The sequence below is a fragment of the Tamandua tetradactyla genome, chromosome 13 (genome assembly GCF_023851605.1).
Source record: "Tamandua tetradactyla isolate mTamTet1 chromosome 13, mTamTet1.pri, whole genome shotgun sequence".
NCBI classification, from domain to species: Eukaryota; Metazoa; Chordata; class Mammalia; order Pilosa; family Myrmecophagidae; genus Tamandua; species Tamandua tetradactyla.
The window spans coordinates 74281550-74302988 of record NC_135339.1 but is presented as its reverse complement, the minus strand read 5'-3'; the positions used below and the strand labels follow the sequence as shown (position 1 = coordinate 74302988).

The following is a 21439-nucleotide window of genomic DNA, read 5'->3' as shown; positions in this document are numbered from 1 at the left end:
GCCATGGGAAATAAAAAGTGGAACTGGGGCACAAAGGAAAAAAATAATCATTGAATTTTACAAAAATCACTGGAACACGTATTTGGCAAAGTCCTATTCTCTGCTCCCCAACAGTATGGTCTTCTGTCTGTTCTTTTGGCAATACAATAACCGTGACCTTGCTTTCAGCAGAGGAGATGACCTTGGGTGGAGGGGCAGCTGCCTGGCTCTCTCCTATAAGATGGCACAAATCCCCAGCGTCACGATGAGCTGATAGAGAACATCTGTGAACCAGAGGGGACAGGGGTCAGCCCGCTCAGAAACAGTTTAAGGACAACTAAAAGACCAAGGAGTCCACTCAGGGATCTTAAATATACTTTATACAAAGTTAACTTTGTTAATCTCTTGGGCTTTCTGTAGCTCACCTATCAGTAGAATGAATATGACAATGAAGCTAGTGATGGAATGCTGACAAATGGGAATCTGCGCTTGGATAAAGCACGATGGTGCACTTGTAGAACTTCCTTTGAAAATGGGAAGCTATAGAAATTTAGTTTACAGTGTTTTCTTGTAACTGTGGAGAGCACAATCCACACCTGTGGAATTATTAATACATGGACCAGTCTTACCCATCTCTGCACAGTAGCCGCCTTCTTATCCAGATGAGGTCTTGAGTCACAGCTGAAATGTTTCTTCCTCAAAGAGACTGCTCTGATTGCTGTCTAAATCACTGTCCCTCACCCCACCGCACCCCTCACTCATTTTAGGAAGGGCGGGGGTCTCGCCAGTCTGGGTCACTGCTGAGACCACAGAGCCTGGGAGAGTGGCTGGCACAGAATCTTATCATCGTGGCTGACCCTTACTGGATGGCTGCTCTGTAATATTTCACCCATACAGCAGGCAGCTGTGGTAATGGAAATTTCTAGGCTAATTTTCCCAAGGAAGCTGGGGAATGGGGAGATGTGGTCATTACCCAAGCCTACCAGTTGAGAGTGACAGAGCCACTGGAGGGACTCAAAGTTGTCGCATGAACAGCTGATTGGAAATCGTATTCTCTATATGGAGAAACCCAAGTGAAGCTTTGCTGAGACTTGGGGGAGTGGGACCAGCTCTCTAAAGTAGGCTCTAAAGTGTAATTTTCCATTTATTTTAAGGCTTGTTAGCTTCTTTTAAAACACACACCTGCCTTTTCAAAGTGTTGCCCCGTGACTTTTCCCAGAGGGGTTTCTTTTCCTTACCTGAGAAGCTATAGCAACTTGAGAATCCCCTGCCTGTAGTGAGCAAAGAGAGAATGCAGATGGTTTAAGAAAAAAAATAATGGAAAGGGAAGTCTCAGAGCTGCTTTGAAACACAGCCCTGAGGGTATGATGATAACTCCAGGCTCCCTATTACCTTTAGGGCAAAGCCTATATCCAGCAGGCTCACAAAGCTTTCATCTTACCCCATTTCTCCCCTATGGCAGGGGCCAGTAAGATGTCTCTTCTAAAGGGCCAGGTATTGCTAGCTCCTATTTTCAGCTTCCTAGCTGTATGGGCTCTACTGGAACTATTCGACTCTGCTGTTGGGAGAGCAGCATGGACAAAACCTAACGGAACAAATGGGGCTATGGTCCCATAAAACTTTCTTTATAGACAGTGATATTTTAATTTCCTATAATTTTTATGAATTGTGAAATATTGTCCTTTCGCCCCTCCCCCCCTTTTTTCAACCACATAAAACTTTAAAAACCATCCTTAGCTTCTAGGCTGCACCAAAGGAGGCAGCTGCGTGGATTTGGACCACCGCGTGGATGGGTGACTACATCTAAGGTGCGGCTACTAAGGCCCCAACCTTCCCACGGGTCTTACTCCCTTTGAGTCACACCATCCTTCAGGTCACACTTCCCTAAGCCTGGGACAAGGCTAAACCGCCTTGTAATATACTCCCATTGCACCCTGCCCCTTCCCCACCCTTCTTCACAGTCACCTCCCTTGCCCTGAGTTGTTTCCCGGCTCTGTCTTTGCTAGATGGGGAGTTCCTTGAGGACAGGGCTGGGCAGGGTCTCTTATTTCTCAAATGCAGCTCCGGGCCAGGCTGGACGCTCCCAGGACATTTCATTGTCTATTATCTCGAACTGTGCCATGTGTTAGGAAGCTCAACACTTCCTAATTCCTCGGGGGCATTTGAGTTCAGGCAGCCGGTAGAGTTCCTTCGGGTAGTTAACAAACCAGCTCCTTAGCTTTGCATGAGCTGCGCCCGGCTGGGAGGACCCGCGGAGCGGATGAGGCGGTGTCTCCAGGCACCGCTGGTTTGGCATGTCGGTCAAAATGCTCTAACCGGCCGTGCCTGTGGACGCGGCCCTGAGGTGAGCCAGAGCATGTGGGAAGCAGAGGGGCTTACTGCGGAGGGAGAGCTCCACCAGCAGGACGCCCCCAGTCTGATCCCGGAGCAGGCGCTTCCGTTTATCGCAGGTCTGAAAACCCAGGAGGCAGAGGGAAGGCAGAATGGGATGAGCAGAGGAGAGGAGAGAGATTAAAAAAAAATCACAAACAGGATGGAATCAAATCTCCCGGTCAACAGACATTAGTTTACCTTTTTAAATTTATTATTTTTTCTAAGCAAATTTTTTTTTTTATCCCTTCTTCAGCTTTCCTTCATTACCTCTCCAAGCTCACAAAGGGGTCCTGAAAGGGTCATGCTGAAAGGTCACTAGGTGGGGGAAGGACTGACAGCCTCTCTTTTGATAAGAAGTAAAGCTTTTATGGGCTATGACACTTTATCACTGTGATTTGAGGACAGGATGCTTGCAAAATGTGTTCTGGTTCCTTTCCTTTCCTTTTTCCAATGTGGCATCGATACTTACATTTTGATGTACTTTGTAAAATGTCTCTTGCATCCTTTCCCTGATGCTGCACCCTCTTCCCTCTCTCTCTTTGTGCTCACAAAACACCATTTTAATAGAAGAGATCATAACTTTATTTCTGTTGGTCCAATAAGCTTATACATGGGCAGGTATCTGCTTGAGAAACACCGTGCCCTCCTCCACCTAGTCTAAAGAGACCAGACCAGAGAAAGTGAGTTTGGAATTTAGCACTTTTTAGTTTCTAAGGAGGCATTTCCTAAACATCAGACTTAACCTAGAGGACTTGTTAAGACACAGAGTGCTGGGCCCACCCCAGAGTTTCTGATACAGTTGGTCTAGAGTTGAGCCTGACAGTTTGCAGCTCTAACAAGATCCCAGGTGATGCTGATGGTCAGTCTTTGGACGACACTCTGGGAATCACTGCTCTAATGCTGATTGAATCTGCAGCACTTTCTTGGCGGGGGGAAGCAGAGAGAAAGTTGACTCCCTGGCCTGAGCTCCACTATACACACCTGGAAAGCTGGAGTCCCAGCTGCTGACCCTTCCTCTTATAGAACCAGATCGGCTGTGACCCGCTGACGGGGATGTCTGCAGCATGTCTCCAAAGCTGCAGAAGCAGACTCTTAAGCTGCCCAGTCAAGAGCTAAGTATACGTAGCTACTGAGTTGTCTTAAGAGCCTGTGGCTGCCACCTAGACCTTGGATTTCCATTGTGCTTTTAACCTTTTCAAAGCATTTTCCATGCCTGTTATCACCTTCATTCTACCTAACGTTGCTCTCTGAAAAGCGAAGGGCCATTATTAATTATCACCACTCAATCTTCAAAGATAAGAAGACAAGGCCCTGGTGGGTTATGTGACATGGGCCATACCACATTGCCTGCCTGTGTTGGGGCAGACGTGGCCTGGAGGGTCTGCCCCCACCCCCAAAGCCCTTGCCCCCAGAAGCCCTCAACTCATATCCCCATCCATCTGCTGATGGTTTCCTTAACCACCTGCTGCCCTGAGAACGTCCTCCTTCCAGAGCCAGCTGACTCACCACGGGGCAGGAGAGCTTCTCGCTGTCACAGACGAACGTTTCACAGTGCAGCCACACCTTGGAGAGTTTGGGGATGTTCTGGAAGCGGAAGGCATTGAACTGGAAGGTTGCCCTGTGATCCTTCCCGTTCTCATGGACGAGGACCGTCTCATCTGTGGGGCAGCTGAAATGAAAAGATCTCCTCCTTGAACTTGAGCAAGGGCTTCGGGGACAACTATACACAATAACAACAACAGCACTCCCCTGGGCTTTTCTACAGAGCTTTATTACTCCAAAGCACGTTGACTAATATGACAACGGAGGTATGAGATGGGTATGACTGTCCCCCTTCTACAGATGGGGACAGCAGGAAGGGTGGATTATGATAAGCCACACACCTGGTATGTCACCACCTCTGTCTCAACGAAGTGAAATTCCCAAGAGATAAAGACCCCTAGATGACTGGGGTATCATCCAGGAAATGAGGGATACTACCAGATAAAGACAAGCTCCCAGGAAATAGCTGCTCCCAAAGTGCCACCACTGCCACTTAAGGTCAAGTCATACCCAACACATTTATGTGTGTGTTTTTGGAGGCTTTGCCCCTTGAAATTTGAATTTATATTATTTAAAACTATTTGTACTGTATTGTGTAATTACCTTCACCAAAAATGTAGTCATATTTTCAAAATAAGAAGAGAAAAAACATGACTGGAAAAAAACCAACTAAATGTTAAAATTGACTGTTATTAAGTCATGGAATTATGGCCTGTTTCATTTTCATTTTTGTCATCTTTATTTTTCAAATTCTCTATAATGATAATGTAGTGTTTTTATGAAGTTCAAAGTCCTAAAGGTAATGATTCAGTAAAGGAACAAATAGTGACACCGATGAGCATGGGTCTCAGTCAATTGTTCTCATGTGGGGGCCATTTTGTCCCCCTCCCCCCGATCTGGGAACATTTAGCAATGTGGTTGTCATGACTGGCAGGAGGGGTGCTGCTGGCATCTAGAGGGTAGAGGCCAGAGATGCTGCTTAACAGCCTACAATGCACAGGACAGCCCCCCACAACAAAGAATGATCCGATCCAAAATGGCAGTAGTGCCAAGACTGAGAAATTCTGGTTTAAGCAAAATACTGTTTCATTTGACAAATACATAACTGATTGTCTATTTAAGTGCCAGACATTCAGTTAGGTGTTGGGAACAGACACAATTGTTCTTGGGCATGAAGAGTGGAGGCCCACGTGAGCGTAAGGACTTGTCACTTGCAGTTGTGCAACATAGGAGCAGATGCCAAGGGGCACCAGCAAGCCTTTCAACCATGGAGAAATGTCTGTGGGCCAAAAAGCTTATGGTCAGTGGATAGCTTCACAGTGGACCCCAAAAGTTAACACCCCTCACCGTGTATCTCTGACTCTATTGTAGGTCCAATTCAATGCACACACACCGGTGAGTGGTCCTGTTGCCCCAAAGAAACTTCATGATATGTTCTGCTCCTTGTTCAAGCAGAATCAGACTTTAGGGGCCAAATTAGTGGTGAGACATAAGGATTAGCAACTCTGAGAGTTAATGGGTGAAATGAGGAGTGAACACTGTGCCTTGATTTCAGCTCCAGGGTCAGAAACTGGGTTTTGTTTGTGGCAGCCTCTCACCAGTGATGGAGCTGGGCACATTTTCCAAGTAGTGAAATGTGACTCTTGCCTGATCATTTGATTGATAAACCTGAGATCCTTGGACAAACTCAAGATGTGAGTCCTTAAAATAGCTCCTTGCAGCCAGAGTGCCAAGCCATGGTGTCAGCCAGTGGAAAAGAATGTAAGCAGACACTCAGGGAGTAGAATGGGCAGGGGAGAAGGCAAATAATAGACAGGCCTAGATCCCTTGGCACTACCTCCTCTTGGCACTGGCCATGGCATCTGCACCCCCCCCACCCCCGCCCAGGGATAGATATCTGGATGGTGTAATGTCTCACAGTGAAGCTTTCACACCAACATACCATATCCTTCCCTACATCAATCACCCTTGAGATGGTTATGGTGTTTTAGGTATACTCATGTGCTCAGAAAAATTCTGATAATATATCTACTCTCATCTCTCCAGCTGCTCTCAGAAAACTGTGGTCTCCTCCAAAAAAGCAAATGTGAACAAAAACATCTGGGAAGTTTTGAGAGTGGACTTTCTTACTGGTTTTGTATGTATTATCTCAACCAGGCAGAATATATAAATAGATCAGGGCTCCTTGGATAAGACTGTGCTTAAATGCAGATTTAACCCAATGACTTTAAAACTTGGTGGGTTAATGTTGGGCCTGCCTATTTAATAGGCACTCAAGGTAATTTGTCTTCAAGCTATAGTTAGAGCACCAGTTGTATAGACGACCCCAAGTCATAGGTGTTGCTTTTTCTGCCACATTACACATTTGTCAGGTGGGAGCAATAGCTTCAGAACCATCTGCAGGAAGATGATTCCACACGTTGTAGAAGCCATTGCCCCTGTATGGCCATCACATGAGTGAGGTCCCCAGTACCTGATGGTAATTTCAACTCCCTGAAGTCATTTGATTGTACCCTTCTCAACAGAACCTGAATGATTCATTCGATGGCAAATTTGAAAAAAGCAATCAAACTAAACCTGGGCTCCTATCACTGCATGAGACTTTGCTGATTGTTGCTGTTCTGCCTTGCTGGCTTGGCCTACCTGGACAGCTTGGGAAGTAATGCTGCCTGGGTTTGAATCCCAGATCATCCCTGAACTAGCTCTAGACGTTGGCAAGGTTCTGGACTATCTGGTCTCAGTTTTGTTACTTATAAAATAGTGAATATCCTATCATATAGGCAGTCTGATGAATCACCTAGAACAATGTCTGGTATGTCGTACGTATCTTGTAAGTTTTGATCAATGAAAACAACAGTCAAAGATCCAGGGTGGCTCCATCTTTGCTCTCTACTTGCCTTTGTCCCCAGTTTATACTTTGTCCTGATGTGTTCTGATGATAACAGTGGCATCCTAGTCTGCTGAGGTTTGGGAAATGGCCCCTTTTTTGTATACTGTTGATTGTGTGGAAGTCACCCAAACCTCTAGGCTAGCTTAACCTCTCACCTGTTTTTCAAAGTTGTAAAATTCTCAGCACTTCTTGGACAATTGTTATCTCAAAATCAACAAATTAACCATGAACTCATTGAATCCATGCTTCCTTATCCATAAACCCATTTCCCTGGCAGCTAGCCAGAAACAGTTTCCCATCATAAAAATGCATGAATTCACAATCTCAAAGCCATCTTTGACACACATTCCTATCAAGTCCCTCCCTCCATCCCATATCTAATCAGTTGTCAAATTTTTATCACTCATGTTGATGTGTTTTCTTCCCTTTTATGATTCCTTTCTATTTATGTGGCTAGAACCTCAGTTCAACCCTCTTTGCCATGGCTTCTGACCTAGTCTTTCCACTTCCCTTTACTAGTTCTAAACCGCCTTATATATGACTTCCAGAATTGCCTTTATTTGGTGCAATTCAAATATACCAGTCCTCTACTCCGAAATTTTAAGAGCTCCCATTAGCTATTGAATTAATAATAAAAACAATTATTTGTATTATTATATATTATATAATTATTAATAATTATTAATAACATGTATTATATTTGCCATGTATTGAATATTGACTGTGCATTATGTGCTAAACTTTTTACATGAATTATCTAGTTCAGTCCTCACTATGGTTCTGGTGTCAGGCCAACTGGATTTGAGCCAAGCCTGCCCACCAACACACACACACACACACACACACACACACACACACATACGCACACACTTACTATGTGACTTTTCTTACCTCTTCTGTACCTCTGTTTCCTTATCTGTAAAATGGAGATGGAAATAACAGCACCTACCTTGTTGTAAGACTTAACTAAGTTGACATATAATAAAGTTCTCAGAACAGTACCTAGTACCTGGAAAGCACCATATAAGTGTTTCCTGGGATTAGTACTCCTAGAAGCACAGGCACAGAGCCTGTTAGTGATGCGATCCCCTAACAACCTCCACTTCTTCCTCCCAGGGTAGAGTGGTTAATGTGCCTGGCCCCACCTCCCACCTCTGCTCTTCAGAATGGGGGTACCTACCCCTTGTTGATCAGCTGCCACTGCAAGGGATACATGAAATCAGCCGAGGGTGTGGCCCAACAGCTGTTCAAGACCACTTTAAACCTGCAAATAAACCAAAACAGCGTCACTTTGTGTCAGAGTCTTATGCCTAGAAACAACCAGGGATTAAAAAACCTCTTGACTGTTCTTTTTTTTTTTTCTTTACATTAACTTTTTATGTAAGAAATTATATAATGTAATTTTAATGTAATCAGGAAATGTGCTTACCTGATGCTTAACCCTTTGGCTTCCACTCCTGCGAACAGATCTGAACCGATTTCGGATGTCTCCAGGACAAAAGGGGCTTCTTTCTTAGTGGAGAACTTGGCATTCTTTGGAAGGAAATTGACACTGGGCATTATGACTTCTCAGATTGAGCAACTGGGTCAGCAGGAGCACAAGAGTTGGGGTGGAGGTGGAAATCAACCCAAAGACACAGGCATGAGAGACTATAGAGAGATCCTCTTCATTCAGAGATGCTGTACCTGCTAGGATGCTGGTGTTATCTCAGAAAGAATGAGGACATCACGTGTTCTAGCTTTGCTGATCATGGTGAGATACACACTGTATGTCTCATCTATGCCCATGGGGGACAAGATTTGACTGAAGGTAAAAATAGAATCTTGGAATGCTGAGGTCCTGTGTTTTTCTGAATCACCCAAGAGCATGGGGACAAAACACACCCCGCCCCTTGCTGCCCTTGATCAATTCAACTTTTTGCCTGAACACGTTTCTGCCTGGGTTGGAGAATTTATGATCTGATTCTCATTACAGTTAACAACCGTATCAAGAGCAACCACAATTTATTAAGGACCTACTATGTGTCAGGTGCCGTTCTAAATACTGGGATAGTCTCTGTATGAGGAGGATATTCTATATTTTGGGGTATATTGATACACAAAGCAAAGATCTTTGTCTTCAAAGACTTGACATTCTAGCAGGAGAGACAGACAATAAGCAATAAGTAAGGACGCTTTATAGTAAAATAGAATACATCATATTATACAGAAAAAATGAAAAAGTGTATACAGCAGAGTAAGGTAGATTGGGAGTGTGAGGTGGGGCAGGTTGCAATTTTAAATAGAATGGTTGGGTAGTCTTTGTTGAGGACATGACATTGAGCCAAAACTTGAAGGAAGGGAGGAAGGGGCCATGCAGCTATCCAGGGAGGAATGCTTAGTCAGAGCAAAGGTCCTGTGGCAGCAGTGTGCTAGGAGGACATCAAGGAGCAGGACATGAGGCCAGAGAGGTGATGGGTGGATCTAGCACGGTTGTGACTTCAACTCTGAATGCAATGTGAGTCATCATCATGCTTGGAACATGGGAGCCCCAGTTCTGATCACTGGTTTGGCACATGTGGTCTGCACCTCCATCTTTATCAGACAATTCTGAGTGAGTTATTATAAATAACAACAATATTTCACCTGACTAACCCAAAGGATGTGTCTTTCCCCATTTTCTGAGTTTTGGGTACCTTCAACTCTAAAAATGAACTTGATCTACTGCTCAGGTGTAGCCTCCAGAGATAAAAGCATCATGATGGAAGGACAAGATCCTAATTCTAATTCTAGCTCCTATTACTAACTCAGGACACACCCTAAGAAAGGCAGTCTTTTGGACCTCATTTTCCCCATCTGAAAATGGGAAAAATATTCGCCTTTACTTGCCTTGCAGGGATGTTCTTATGGTGGTAACTTTATGTTACAGAAGCATTAAGTTTAGTAAACCAGGATACTATTTAAAAGAGGGCCTTTCGTGGATTTGGAAAGTTGCAGAACTGTAAGAGGCAAACCATGGCAGAAGGAACTAATGTTCAACATGGATAGCTAGTTAAAATGGATTTTTACCTCCTAAGGGTCAAGCACACAGGGATTTCTGAGAAAACTCTGAATCTCCTTCATGTTCTAGCAGCTCCTACATCAACTTCCAGCCTGGGATCCCTGCCTTAGGGAATCCTCCCTTATATTATCCCATACATCAGCTCCCTGTGCTATTTAAATGATTGTGATAATGAAATATTAATATTCTTATAAGAAGTGATTTACTAGCTTAATATGAAGGGTGAAGTAGTAGAGCTACAGTGGTTTTCAGTGTTCCTTTTTATTTTCTGAGATTTATCATATCTCAGGAGGCCATTCCCAAAATAAGAGAACTAAGTTAGGGACCACCTGACGGTCCCAACCTGGCCAGACAGGCTTTTCCCAGCTCCTTCTCCTAGGGATTAGCTAGTAAAATTTTTCGAACATTCTTGCCTGATTTTGTTACAAGGTAGAGAACAGAACCAGCTTATTCGATCTCTGAAACAAAACACTTTCAATTATCAGCTTTTCCAACTCCACACCCAACAACTAAGGCAACACTTAGCACGATTTCCCCCTACTTTCCTTACAATGTGAAAATAAGGGACCTATTCGGATGGGTTCACTCTATAGTACTTGGGCACCTTGTTATAATACCTCTTGAAGCATAAAAATACCACACAAACTACTCATGGAACAGAATGGAAGGGCACTTTGAAAATCGTGCCATTCAGTCACTTCACCTGAACAAAAGGTTGAGTTACAAACAGCTACTGACACAAGCTATGGATGGGTACACCAGGTTTAACAGCAGTTCATCTGGAAAAGATCTGGAAGTTGCTATGGCTTACACACTTAATGTGAGACATAATAAGGAAAAAGCGCCCCAAAGCTAAAGTTATTCAACAACATGTTCCCCAGAACAGAGAAGGCCACCTCCTTCCCAACTTGCCCTGCATTAGTCTGAGAGGTCTAGAATAAAATTATTCGATTCTGGGCTACACCTTTTCAGAAGTGCACTGGCTATCTGGAACACACTCAGAGAAGTGACTAGGATGGTGAATGGATGGCCAACAGTGGGAAGAGATTCAACTTGGGGAAGATGGAAGGTTTTGGTGGCCTTGAGGTATTCATAGAACTGTTGGCAACATAATGATATGGTGTTATTTCAGGAGACAGAACCAGGACCAAGGGACAGTGTTCAGGGTAGCAGATTTCATATGTCAATCTAACAATGGGGAGATCCAACTTCCCATTGCCCTTGGAAGAATCTGGGGGTCACTTGTCCCATCAGTAATCTTGCAGAAGGGCTTTGACCTTAGTTGGAAGGGTAAGGTTGATAATATCTGAGGTTTGTTGTGATTCTGGGAGTCTATGATTTTGGCTTCTATCACTTGTGTTTGTTCTAGCCCTAACTTTTTCATTTCTCTCTAAAAGGAATGGTAAATGCAGTTTTGGTTGAAAGAAGGTCAACCTAATCCTACACTGACAATGACATTCAAACCTATAAAGCAATGATACTGGCTGCTATATCCTCCAGAGCCTTCAGAACTTCTGCTTAAATGGAGTCAAAGTCCATAATCACAGGAGCACTGTGCTAAGTGCTTCTTAAGGATGATTTCATTTAACCCTCATAAGAAATCTATAGAATAAGTGCTATTAATATCCTTATTTAATGCAGAGTTAGTAGCCCAGAGAAGTTAAGCAACTTGCCCAAGGTCACCCAACCAGTAAATGGCAGAACCAGGATTCAAGTTAGTGGTCTAATGACTAGGCCCCTTCTCTTAACCACAACACTAGGAGCCTCTGTAAGCTGGATGATCTTCCTTTATTTTGGACTGGGAGTTAAAATAAACTTTTTCTCAGAATACCAACCATGAGCAGTTGGCTATAGTGAGTGTGAAGGGTATGAGAGAGAAGAAACAGGAAGCATGCCAAATTGAACTGGTACATTTGGAGCTCAGCATGTGGAGCTCTCAGAATCTAAGCAATTAGCAGGGCATTGTTTCTGTTGTGCTATGTAGGGCATGTCTCTGTCTCTGGTAATTTGATGGAAATATATGCAGGGAGCAGTTGTTGCTTAAGAAACACACAAGAATGCTCTAAAGCAGAATAGAGGACAAGAAAAATATCAACTGCATGGGTCAAGCATAAGAAACGAAGCCAGTGGTGTGAATATAAATCAATGCAAAAGTCTCTCTTGTAAAACAGAGCTCTTCATTATCCCAGATGGGTCTTGCTGGCTCCAAGAGAGGCCTTAGGCTTATTTCTAGAACAATTAAAGGAGGCAGAGGATGACCTGGGTGACACTGAGGCCATGCCACTTAATTGCTTTTGTTTTTTCTTCCTTCCAGTTCTATTTATGTTTGGAAACTCAGCCCAGCGCGACTGACTGTGGTGATGCTTTTCAGCAATCCTGATACCTCTCCATTTCCAACTTCTGTAAAACCTGCTTAAGATTGCACCTATAATATTCTCTAGTTACAATAACAGTTATACAATTCCAGACAGGAGCACAGTAAATGCAGCTTGTCTTCAGGATATCCTCTGAGACTTTTGTCATGCATGGAAGCCTATTTTTCCTCTCTGGACAGGCTTCATTAGCTGTAACAGTAGTTCACCAACCTTTCATCACACTGGCGTCCCACATTGTGTTTATAATCACCCTGACCACAGGCCAAGTGGCTGGATGGGATGCCTATTCTCAGGGTTTAAGCACTAATGGTATGGCCAGGAGCAAATCCGGGTCTGGTGGGTTATATAAATTGGGGAGCTCTTTTTAATAAAAAAGAATCAACATTTTGAATATGAAATTAGACACAGGGCCTTAAAAGGGGCATATGCAAATGAGGGGTCCTGAGCCTTAAGCTTTATTACCATCACAGTAAGTGTGTTTATGGGTGAAGCCAAGAGACTAGGATTAGGAGATCTGTGTTTTCAGATTGGGCACTGATGTCACGGGGACATGAACAGATCACTTCCTCCCTCTGGGCTTCAGAACCTCCATGATAAATGGACTAGGTTACTCTAGGATTCCATCCAGATCTCACATTCTGAGTCCAGAAGGGTTAATAGCCTCCAGGGAGTGGGGAAAGCAAGTTCAAAGAGTTTACAGTCAGTAGAGTTCCAGGTAATATAGTATTTTCCTTTGTGAAATGAATGGATCGGAAATGATGCCCTCCAAGGATGCTTTTGAGTTCTAATATTCTTCATTTCTATTTCTGCCTGCATTTTCCCCTACCCAGACAAGCCAGTGCCTCTGGGTGCAGCCTCCTGTAGAAGCTGTGGGTCTGAAAAACAAAGCATCTTTTCTAAACAGGAGGGCAGCTGGGCTAATGGCCATTACGAATTTAGTTTATCTGGAGCACTTTATTCTGAGAGGCCAAAGTGTGCCTTTAATTTCGATATCAACATAGGCAGCAAGCCTGAATTAGACACCAAGGAAATCCACTAACTGAAAGGGCTTCAGAGTCCAAAAAACTAGGCAGTAAAGGCCACCTCCAACCTTTCTCCTTAGCCCTATCCCAGGCAGGAAGTTTAATATTCTGTGTCATATGTAGAGTTAGATCCTAAATATAAAGCTCTGGAGTGGCTTTATTAAGAGATCTTGGCTATTCTCCTTTGACATTGGGCAAACCACTAGATTTCTCTAGCTTCAACCTTCTCATCTCTACAGTGGAAAAGGTTGACCTTATTTCTCTGTGGCAACTTTCACCTCTTCTATCCAATCTGAGAATCTGATTTCCTGCTGCATTTTGTCTTCAAAGATGTTTTAAAGCTAGACCAAAGCTTACATCAACCTGAATTCACAAATGGGCTCTGCAAAGGGCCTGGGAAAGAGCAAGTCCTGTGGAAAGATCCCAAGATCTTCTGGGGAGGCCACAGGGCAGTAAAGGGAACCTGGAGACACTTACAGTATAGAAGTTGAGGGACAGTTGGCTTTCAAATGTTCCCATGCTCCCATTCTTCACGTGAACAGTGGCCACTCTGAAAAGGGGAGAGAATTTTGCATAAGGACTGAAACATGCTTGATTGTCAGATACTGTTGAATACACACAAGGCAGCCAGCCCTCCATTCTGCAGAGCAACTTACCTTTGGTCAAAGGCAGCTTGGTTCACCAAGTAGGTCGAATGGTAGGTGCAGGAGAAAGAGTAGTTCACAGGCTGGTTTTTCACGATCACAGTGCTGTCATTGGAGACAATGTGGCTGAAGAAGTGGTAGATGGGGGGCTTGTACTAGAGAAAGGAAGAAAGCAGTTAGGGTGGCTCTACCTTTCCAAGACAGGAAAGGGGAGTCTGGGAAAAGTTCACAGTGGATGGTGATGGCTCAGGAGAAAGCCCAAGGGGGAAGTCTAAGTGTCTCCTGTTGGCAGTAGAACCCACACCTTTTGTCCATGGGTGAGCTAATAATTTTTATAAAGAGTTCTTGCATCTATCCAAATGAAATTGTTTAAAATAATCTAGGTTGGATGATGTACACTTAAAGAAAATCCATATACACATTTGGCTTCTGACTAAAAAGAGCTGGCTCAAAGCTCTCTATTTTCCAGCATTAACTTTTTATCCATTTCCACTGCCCAAGTATCTCAAGTGAATGCTTTTGCTCTTCTCCCAGTTCTAAGATGTTACTGTAGGATTCTTTACTCTTTCCTTCTTCTAACCATGAGAGCTATTTCTGAGACTCTCTCCTCTGACTTGTTGAACTCTAGAATCAATAAATATTAGAACTGCAAGGGATCTTGAATGTCCTCATGGGAATACTCGCCTAAGGCCACAAAGGTGATTTCTAGTTCACCTTACCAGTATACTTGAAGAAATGAAGAAACAATACCCTCCATTAGTGAAGAAACAATACCCTCCATTAATTAAGCCTGTGACTCTTCCCACTAAATCACTGAATCCTCACAGGAACTTAAAGAAGAGGTGGCTCTGGAAGTTCTTGGACCTCCTCTTCTGAGACCCATCAGATTTTGTCTTCTGGCAGCTAACACAGTAGGGGGCCACCTTATAGGGGGAGGGTCAGAAGACCTAGCCTCGCTTCATAACTACATCTCTCCAGGTTCTGTGGCCTTGAACACAAGGCCTTTGGGTGGTCTCAGTTTTCTCCTCCATCATATAAGGATACTTGGCAGGAGGATATCTGTGATTCTTTTAAATTCTATGATTCCATGTCTTGGGTATTTCACAAGACCCAGTTATGAACTGTATTGTATGTTGGCCGCTCCTTTAAAATACCCTCCCAAACTGCAATTTATTACCACACCAAAGGCTGGAGGCAAAAGATAGTGGGTCTACCCCAGGAAGGATGACAGCACATGCTCAGGAACTAGAAGCTGAGATGGGGAAGCGGGTGGAAAATACACTTTATTCTACTTAACATAAGGTGGCCCAGCAGGGTATGGCAAAGAGAATAAAATTCATATCAAGAGTTATCTGAAATAAGTAGAGGAGAAGAATTCAGATAACACTAATATCCCAGGAAATTTGGGAATCCAGATTGGCTTTCTAAAGGAAATTGGTAAATTCTGAAACCTTTTAAGAATGGATAAAAAAACATCTTATTCTTAGGCCCAGTTGCCTTATCTTAAGCTACACCTAATTGTATGGTCTGGCCTTACCTCGGACTGGGTTCCACAGTAGGACTTGTTTTTAGGTGACAAATCTGGGATTACAAATTGGTAGTAACCTCCTTCATGGACCCCATTGTAACATAGCCCTCCGAGGGCCAGCTGATGCACTTCCCATCCATAGGGACACTCGGGGATTTTGGTGATGATAGTTTTGGGATAACAAAACACAAGAATGACATCTGGAAGGAATCCACACATAGTTTAAACACAGAGGTGGTAATCATGTAACTCTACATAATGAAGGACTTATGCGACACCTGAACATGCAAAGCAGTCAGTTGGAAAAACTTTCCCAGTTATTCTTCAAAAGCTGTGATGAAAGATTTCCCCAAACTTCGGTTGTTGAAGTTCCACTTCTATAGTTTTTGCTACATCTGAGAAATGTATACATCATAATTTACTTGCTATGTTTTTAAAATTGTTCACGTTTAAATCTTAACCTTATTTTGAATAATTTTCTGGGAAACTATAGACTAGCTGTATTGAATATATGTATATATATATAGTTTCAAATACCCATGAAAATTAGCACATAACTTAAAATGGAAAATGTCCTTTTTATTCCCAACACTGAGTTGTGGCATGAGACTGAATTCAACAGAAGAAAAAAAAATGTGGAAGTTTCACGTGTGTGTGTGTGTGTGTGTGTAGCATTCTTTAATTTTAAAAAGTCTAACTTTCTTCAATACATTTTTACTTCCTACGGGAAAATCCTGACTGGCATTTGGGGATTTAACTTGTCTTCAACTTGGCTACATTACTGCGTTTTGCTAACAAGGGAAGCATAGAACCATGAGCTTTGCAAAGGGACACATCAGGAGACTTCTCTTTCTAGGAAAATGGACTGGCACCAGGGCATACATACCTGCTTTATTTGGAGTACATGATCTTGCAGAGGCTTCTGCAAAGACGGCCAACAGGACAAAAGCCCTTGTCACCATTGCTTCTCGGAACTTGGTCTTTGCTGGGTGGCCAAACCAAGCTGGCCAGATATTTAAGGTCTTGCCACAGCCTGAACCTTGATCATTCTAGGTGAGAAACACAAGCGAGAAGGCAAAGTCAAAGGTAAGAACACAGCAACACGCACACACAGTCTTGGGGGAAATTTTCCAAGGGACATCAGCCATGCCGTCCTCATCCCTGGTTCCTAAGTGTTCCCTGTCAGTGCAGAGACACAAGAAGTGGGGCTCCTACCAGTAGAAGTGGCTGCTCATGTTCCTGACTGTCTCATTCTCTCCGGATTGTGGATGCTGCCTCCCCGAGTGCTCTCCGAGTCTCCGGTCCCAGTCCTAGCATGACTTTATATAGCCGAGGATGTAAAAGAAACCGGCTCCAGATCAATCACAATGAGCACGCATTATCCACTGTGGGGGGAATAAAGGGGACTTTGCACAATAATCCGATGGGAAGCTCAGTTACGGCCACTCGAGTCTATTTCCTTTTGTCTTGCAGAGTTGGAAAACTTTTTTCTTAACTGCCTCAACAAGGATTGACATAAAAGGTTGAATTTTCTCCTGTCTTACAATTGCCAGCAGGAGGCAAACTATTTCTGCACACTTCTAGAGGGCAATTCTCTTTGGTTTATTTCTTGCATTTTAATTTTTCCATATAGGCTTTCTAAAATGTGAACTTAAGGAGAGACTTTCACATTTAAGAGTGTTACAGCTGACACCCAAAGCAAACCCTCATATAGGCTATGTGTTCTAATGCAAATGTTTTACAATTAAGTTTTGTTAATAAAATGAAGTCCAACATCTGGAACTTCATTCTGAAATTGAACTTTTAATTGTAGGCCTCTGCGCTTTTAAAGTCTTATTTGTCTCCCAGAGCAAAGATGTTGGAAGGCATTTGGAAAGACTATTGTTATTATTCAATCCTTAATCTCCAAACAAGAGCCCACTGAAAACAGCTAATGAAAAAATGCTGCTCCCGGGGAACATTCTAAATATATTACCTGGGATATGCATATATATTATCCAGAAATTAAAAAATGAAAAATAAGGGTTTAATTTTTGTGTTTAGGGGAAAAGGACACATTTATCCATTAAGTGAGAGTCTATTGTACAAAAGTCACTGCATTAAGTCCCTTGAGAGACAGATGTAAAAGAGCGTGGAAAGGCCCATCCTGTGGGGTTTATAGTGCAGTCAGAAGCTGAAATATCCATACACAATATCTCAGAGTTGGAATACCAAGTTAAGTTACTGCTCTGCTGCTTACCATATTTCCTCAGTCTTAAGACAGGTGCCCTTCCCTCTAAATACATATTTTTTTATCTCTGTTTTTCTAATTATTTGTATTGTGAAAAACAACATATATACAAAAAAGCAATAAGTTTCAAAGCACATTGCAACAATTAGTTGTAGAACAGATTTCAGAGTTTGGTATGGGTGACAATGCCACAATTTTAGGTTTTTACTTCTAGCTGCTCTAAGATAAGGGAGGCTAAAAGAAATATCTATATAATGATTTAGCAATCATATTCATTTGTTAAACCCAACCTTCTCTGTATAACTCCACCATGACCTCTTTAGGAGTATTTGGGCTATGCCCATTCTAATTTTTTCAAGTTGGAAGGGGCTGTTGATGATATGGATAGGGGGATGGAACTAGTTGATGTTCTGGAGAGGCTGGGCCCTCTGGTAAACACATATTTTAAAGTCACAGAAGTTGGGATATCTCATATAAGCGACATGCATGCATATTAGGTAGGATTTCCTTATTGCCTGAAAGCCCATTGTTAAACTGATAATATGTCTTATTATAATGGTGTCTAAGAATTGAGGAAATAGCTGCACAAATGTGGTCTGTGACCACGTTTCCTTCTCTTTAAAATGAACGCAGTAGCTCTGGGCTCAGCTCACAGGGCTGGAGTGCAATGATGTGAAAGGGCTTTCATAAATTATAAAGCACTGGTAAATAAATAGATTACACGAAAAAGCAACTAACAATCCCAGCAACATGTACAGCTCCAAAGAGCTGTTTCTTTTCTCAGAAGCACCAGAGTACCACAATGCTTTCTTATGTACCATCTAACATGAGATGTATTTGTAGTATATAGCACATATGCAGTGCATTTAATGAATAAAGCACAAAGGAGCTGAAGGGGGAGAGGAAGATGGAGCAAGTTACCTTTTTTTTAAATCCAGGATCAAGTTCACTTGATGTGCCCTGGAAACATCAGCATGTTTAGACTGGTCTCCACAGTGCATTGCAGACATTACTGCTTGAGTAGGAAGAAGGCACTTGAATACTTCAAGTATGTGGAGATTCTCCATGTTTCCTTTTCCTAGGGCTCAGCACTCATTTTCCATGTTTCTTTATTTATTGAACCTCTATTGTATGCTAAGCACCAGCCTAGGCCCTGGGAAGACGCAGAGAAGTAAGACCCCCATTCCTGTCCCTGTAGGGAGGAGTAGGGGTATATGGAGTGACAGAAGTCAGTACTGGGAAAGTAAGACAGGCAGGAGGGAGAAAAGAAGTGCCAAAAGGCTTGACAGAAGTCGAGAGAAGTCACAGAGGCCTAAACTGACCCAACTGCAAGATGAATTGTCCCTCTCGTGTGGCATAAATGATTATTCATCTCTGATGATTCAGTATTACTCTTCTGTGTGCAATTCATGTCCCATTTCAAAAGGATCTTTTTCACACATCTTCAAATATGTTCTTTCCGGCCCAACCTTGGCCCAGGCAGGCCAGTTGTATCATCTCTTCTCTGACCTGATTGGGCAGACTTCACTCATGGAAAGGGTGGCAGTGAAACAGATGCCTTGCCTATCTCCCAGTAGCAATGTCTAAGGGGCACCTGCAGTTTCGCTGGGAGGCAGTGTAGGGTAAGATTGCAAAACCCGACCTCTACCACTTGCTAGCTGTTTATTCTTGGGCAAGTGACTCAGCTTTGGTGAGCCTTAATTTTCCTCATCTTCTGGTGGATATCACAGTATCTACACCTGAGTGCTACTCAGGGTATTAAAATATATGTCTATTAGCATAGACAGAGCCTATTTATCTTTGTAAGAACAGAGCATCAGAAAAGTCACCCATCTTTTATGCTTACTTCTGCCTGTCCAGAATAGGAGAAGCCTATTAGGAACATGTTACTATTGGGTAGCAAGTGCTATTGTCATCACTGCTGACTAACAGTGTATTTACTTAAGAACACAGATTCATTAAATTGGGGATGGTAACTCTATGACATTTCCACCACATGTGACTTTTGGCAAGTTACTTACTGTCATCAAGTCATCAGTTTCCACATCTGTAAAACAGGGTTTCCTATCGCTTATGGTTGTTGGAAAAATCTGATGAAATAATGCATGTAAATTGCCCAGCACCGTGTCCTCAGTCAGCATTGGTGACCATAATGTTGATTTGTCTGAGGTTTGTATCCTTAGGCTGGAAGGACGTGGTCAATAGCGTTTCTGTATGAACTCTGGGAGTTTTCTAATGGTAATATTGCTCTCGTTAGAAGTCCACCTGAACAAAAGAGCAGGTGTTTTTGATTTCTAGAGAAGTCTGATAATGATAAGATCCTGGGACAGAGAAAGAAATCTCTCTGCAGTTTCTTCACAGAGGAGATCCAGCTAACAATCAGGTACATGATACTCCTTTCAAGGGCAAATTGAATGAAATTGGGGACGCTGATTCAACTTTTATGGCAAGCTGGTCTCTAGATGTTGAATTTGCATAAGAAACAGAACAGGACAAAATGTACTTGGGCCAAACAGTATTTGATACGTGCACTCATAAAAAGTAGGAGGCTTCTATTTTTTCCTGGTCATTACCCACCAGTTCCCTGCCCCACCCCATCTCTGCTTTCTAGCACTCAACTCCCTCCCTGAGATGAAGATGGTGGGGAGTGCTATTGGAAGATGGGATCTAAAAGCAAAGTCTCCCACTGAGACCCAGTGCTATTTCTTGGAAAATACACAGAACTGACTGGATAATCTTAACAATCCCAGGGTCTTGAAAGAGCCCACTAAGGAGCAAATATGAGTGTTATGGCAGACTCATCTGAAAGGCAACCTTGTCTCTCTTGCATCTTTCTTTTTGAGTAATTCCAGGCAATAAAACGTTCCTGTTCAATTTGAAGGTCCTGAATGATTTGTGAAAACTGGTCCAGATCAAAAGAGTTGCTAGCTGCAAAATTTCAATCAACACTTTCATTCATAGCTCAGAAAAAAAAATAGGTGGTGAATCAATGAAAACTCTTACCAAGGTAACAGATGCTACTTTAAAAATAAAGTTAATAAGCATGCCTTAAAATTTAAAAGCCTGCTTTATTAACCTGTTTTTTAAAGCACATTGTTTTGAGCTCATTAAATGTAGGGTTTATTAGATGGATACAATTGTTTCCTTTAGGTCCTAGTCAAGGATTCTTGTACTTTGTGGGAGGTTCTGTTCGCCAATTTGCAAACAAGTGGGTGTTCCCATCCATGCTTCAATGGCCCAAATCTCACAGTACTCCCTGGGAATTAACAATTCTCCATAGAAATAAGTGTTCTCCTATTTCTTGGAGGAAAATAGACTTCATAGAAGAGAATTGAGACATGAGAAAACACGCCCTGTTGATAGTGCAATGGAAATCCAGAGCAAGAAGCCCCACTTCTGGGATCCCTCATCCAACCCCTGCAGCCTCCATCTTTAGAGAACCAAATTGCTCTAGGCAGATATACTGGACTCCCCAGGACATCTTGGGTTCCTAGCTGGCTAATTTCCAAGCAACCAATAATACCTTGCCCTCTCTCTCTGAAGAGCAGGACCATCAGCCACACTCTTCTCACTCTGCCAGCCCCTCCCTCGCCTGTCTCCCACCCCCAGCCTCAAGCTCCATTGGCAGTCACAGAGGGGGGAATAAAACAGTAGCTCCTCCTCACATCAGAATTAGGGATCTCATTGGCAGTCTAAAACATTCAAGACAGATAATTTATTCTGTTCTTGAAACTTCCCAGAGAATCGTAACTTATTTTTTCATTCATTCACCAAATATTCTTTGAGAGGCTGTTATGTGCCACGTGCTGTCCTATG

General features: G+C 42.9%; 1 protein-coding gene across 7 annotated transcripts in view; it reads right to left on the bottom strand.

Annotated features, from left to right (window-relative positions):
- Window positions 1-21439, bottom strand: part of TECTB (tectorin beta) — a 114042-nt gene continuing 92603 nt past the window's right edge. For 4 of the 7 annotated variants that reach the window (XM_077126023.1, XM_077126022.1, XM_077126024.1 and 1 more), the window contains 10 exons: window positions 16280-16442; window positions 15403-15593; window positions 13878-14020; window positions 13699-13771; window positions 8214-8317; window positions 7965-8048; window positions 3859-4021; window positions 2359-2431; window positions 1218-1250; window positions 1-263 (listed from right to left, as the gene is read on the bottom strand). In XM_077126023.1, coding sequence (XP_076982138.1) covers window positions 214-263; window positions 1218-1250; window positions 2359-2431; window positions 3859-4021; window positions 7965-8048; window positions 8214-8317; window positions 13699-13771; window positions 13878-14020; window positions 15403-15593; window positions 16280-16442 — 1077 coding nt within the window. In that variant the 3' untranslated portion in view covers window positions 1-213. Of the gene's footprint in view, window positions 264-1217; window positions 1251-2358; window positions 2432-3858; window positions 4022-7964; window positions 8049-8213; window positions 8318-13698; window positions 13772-13877; window positions 14021-15402; window positions 15594-16279; window positions 16443-16608; window positions 16779-21439 lie in introns of all 7 variants that reach the window. The other 3 variants (XM_077126025.1, XM_077126026.1, XM_077126027.1) reach the window with 2 other exon arrangements.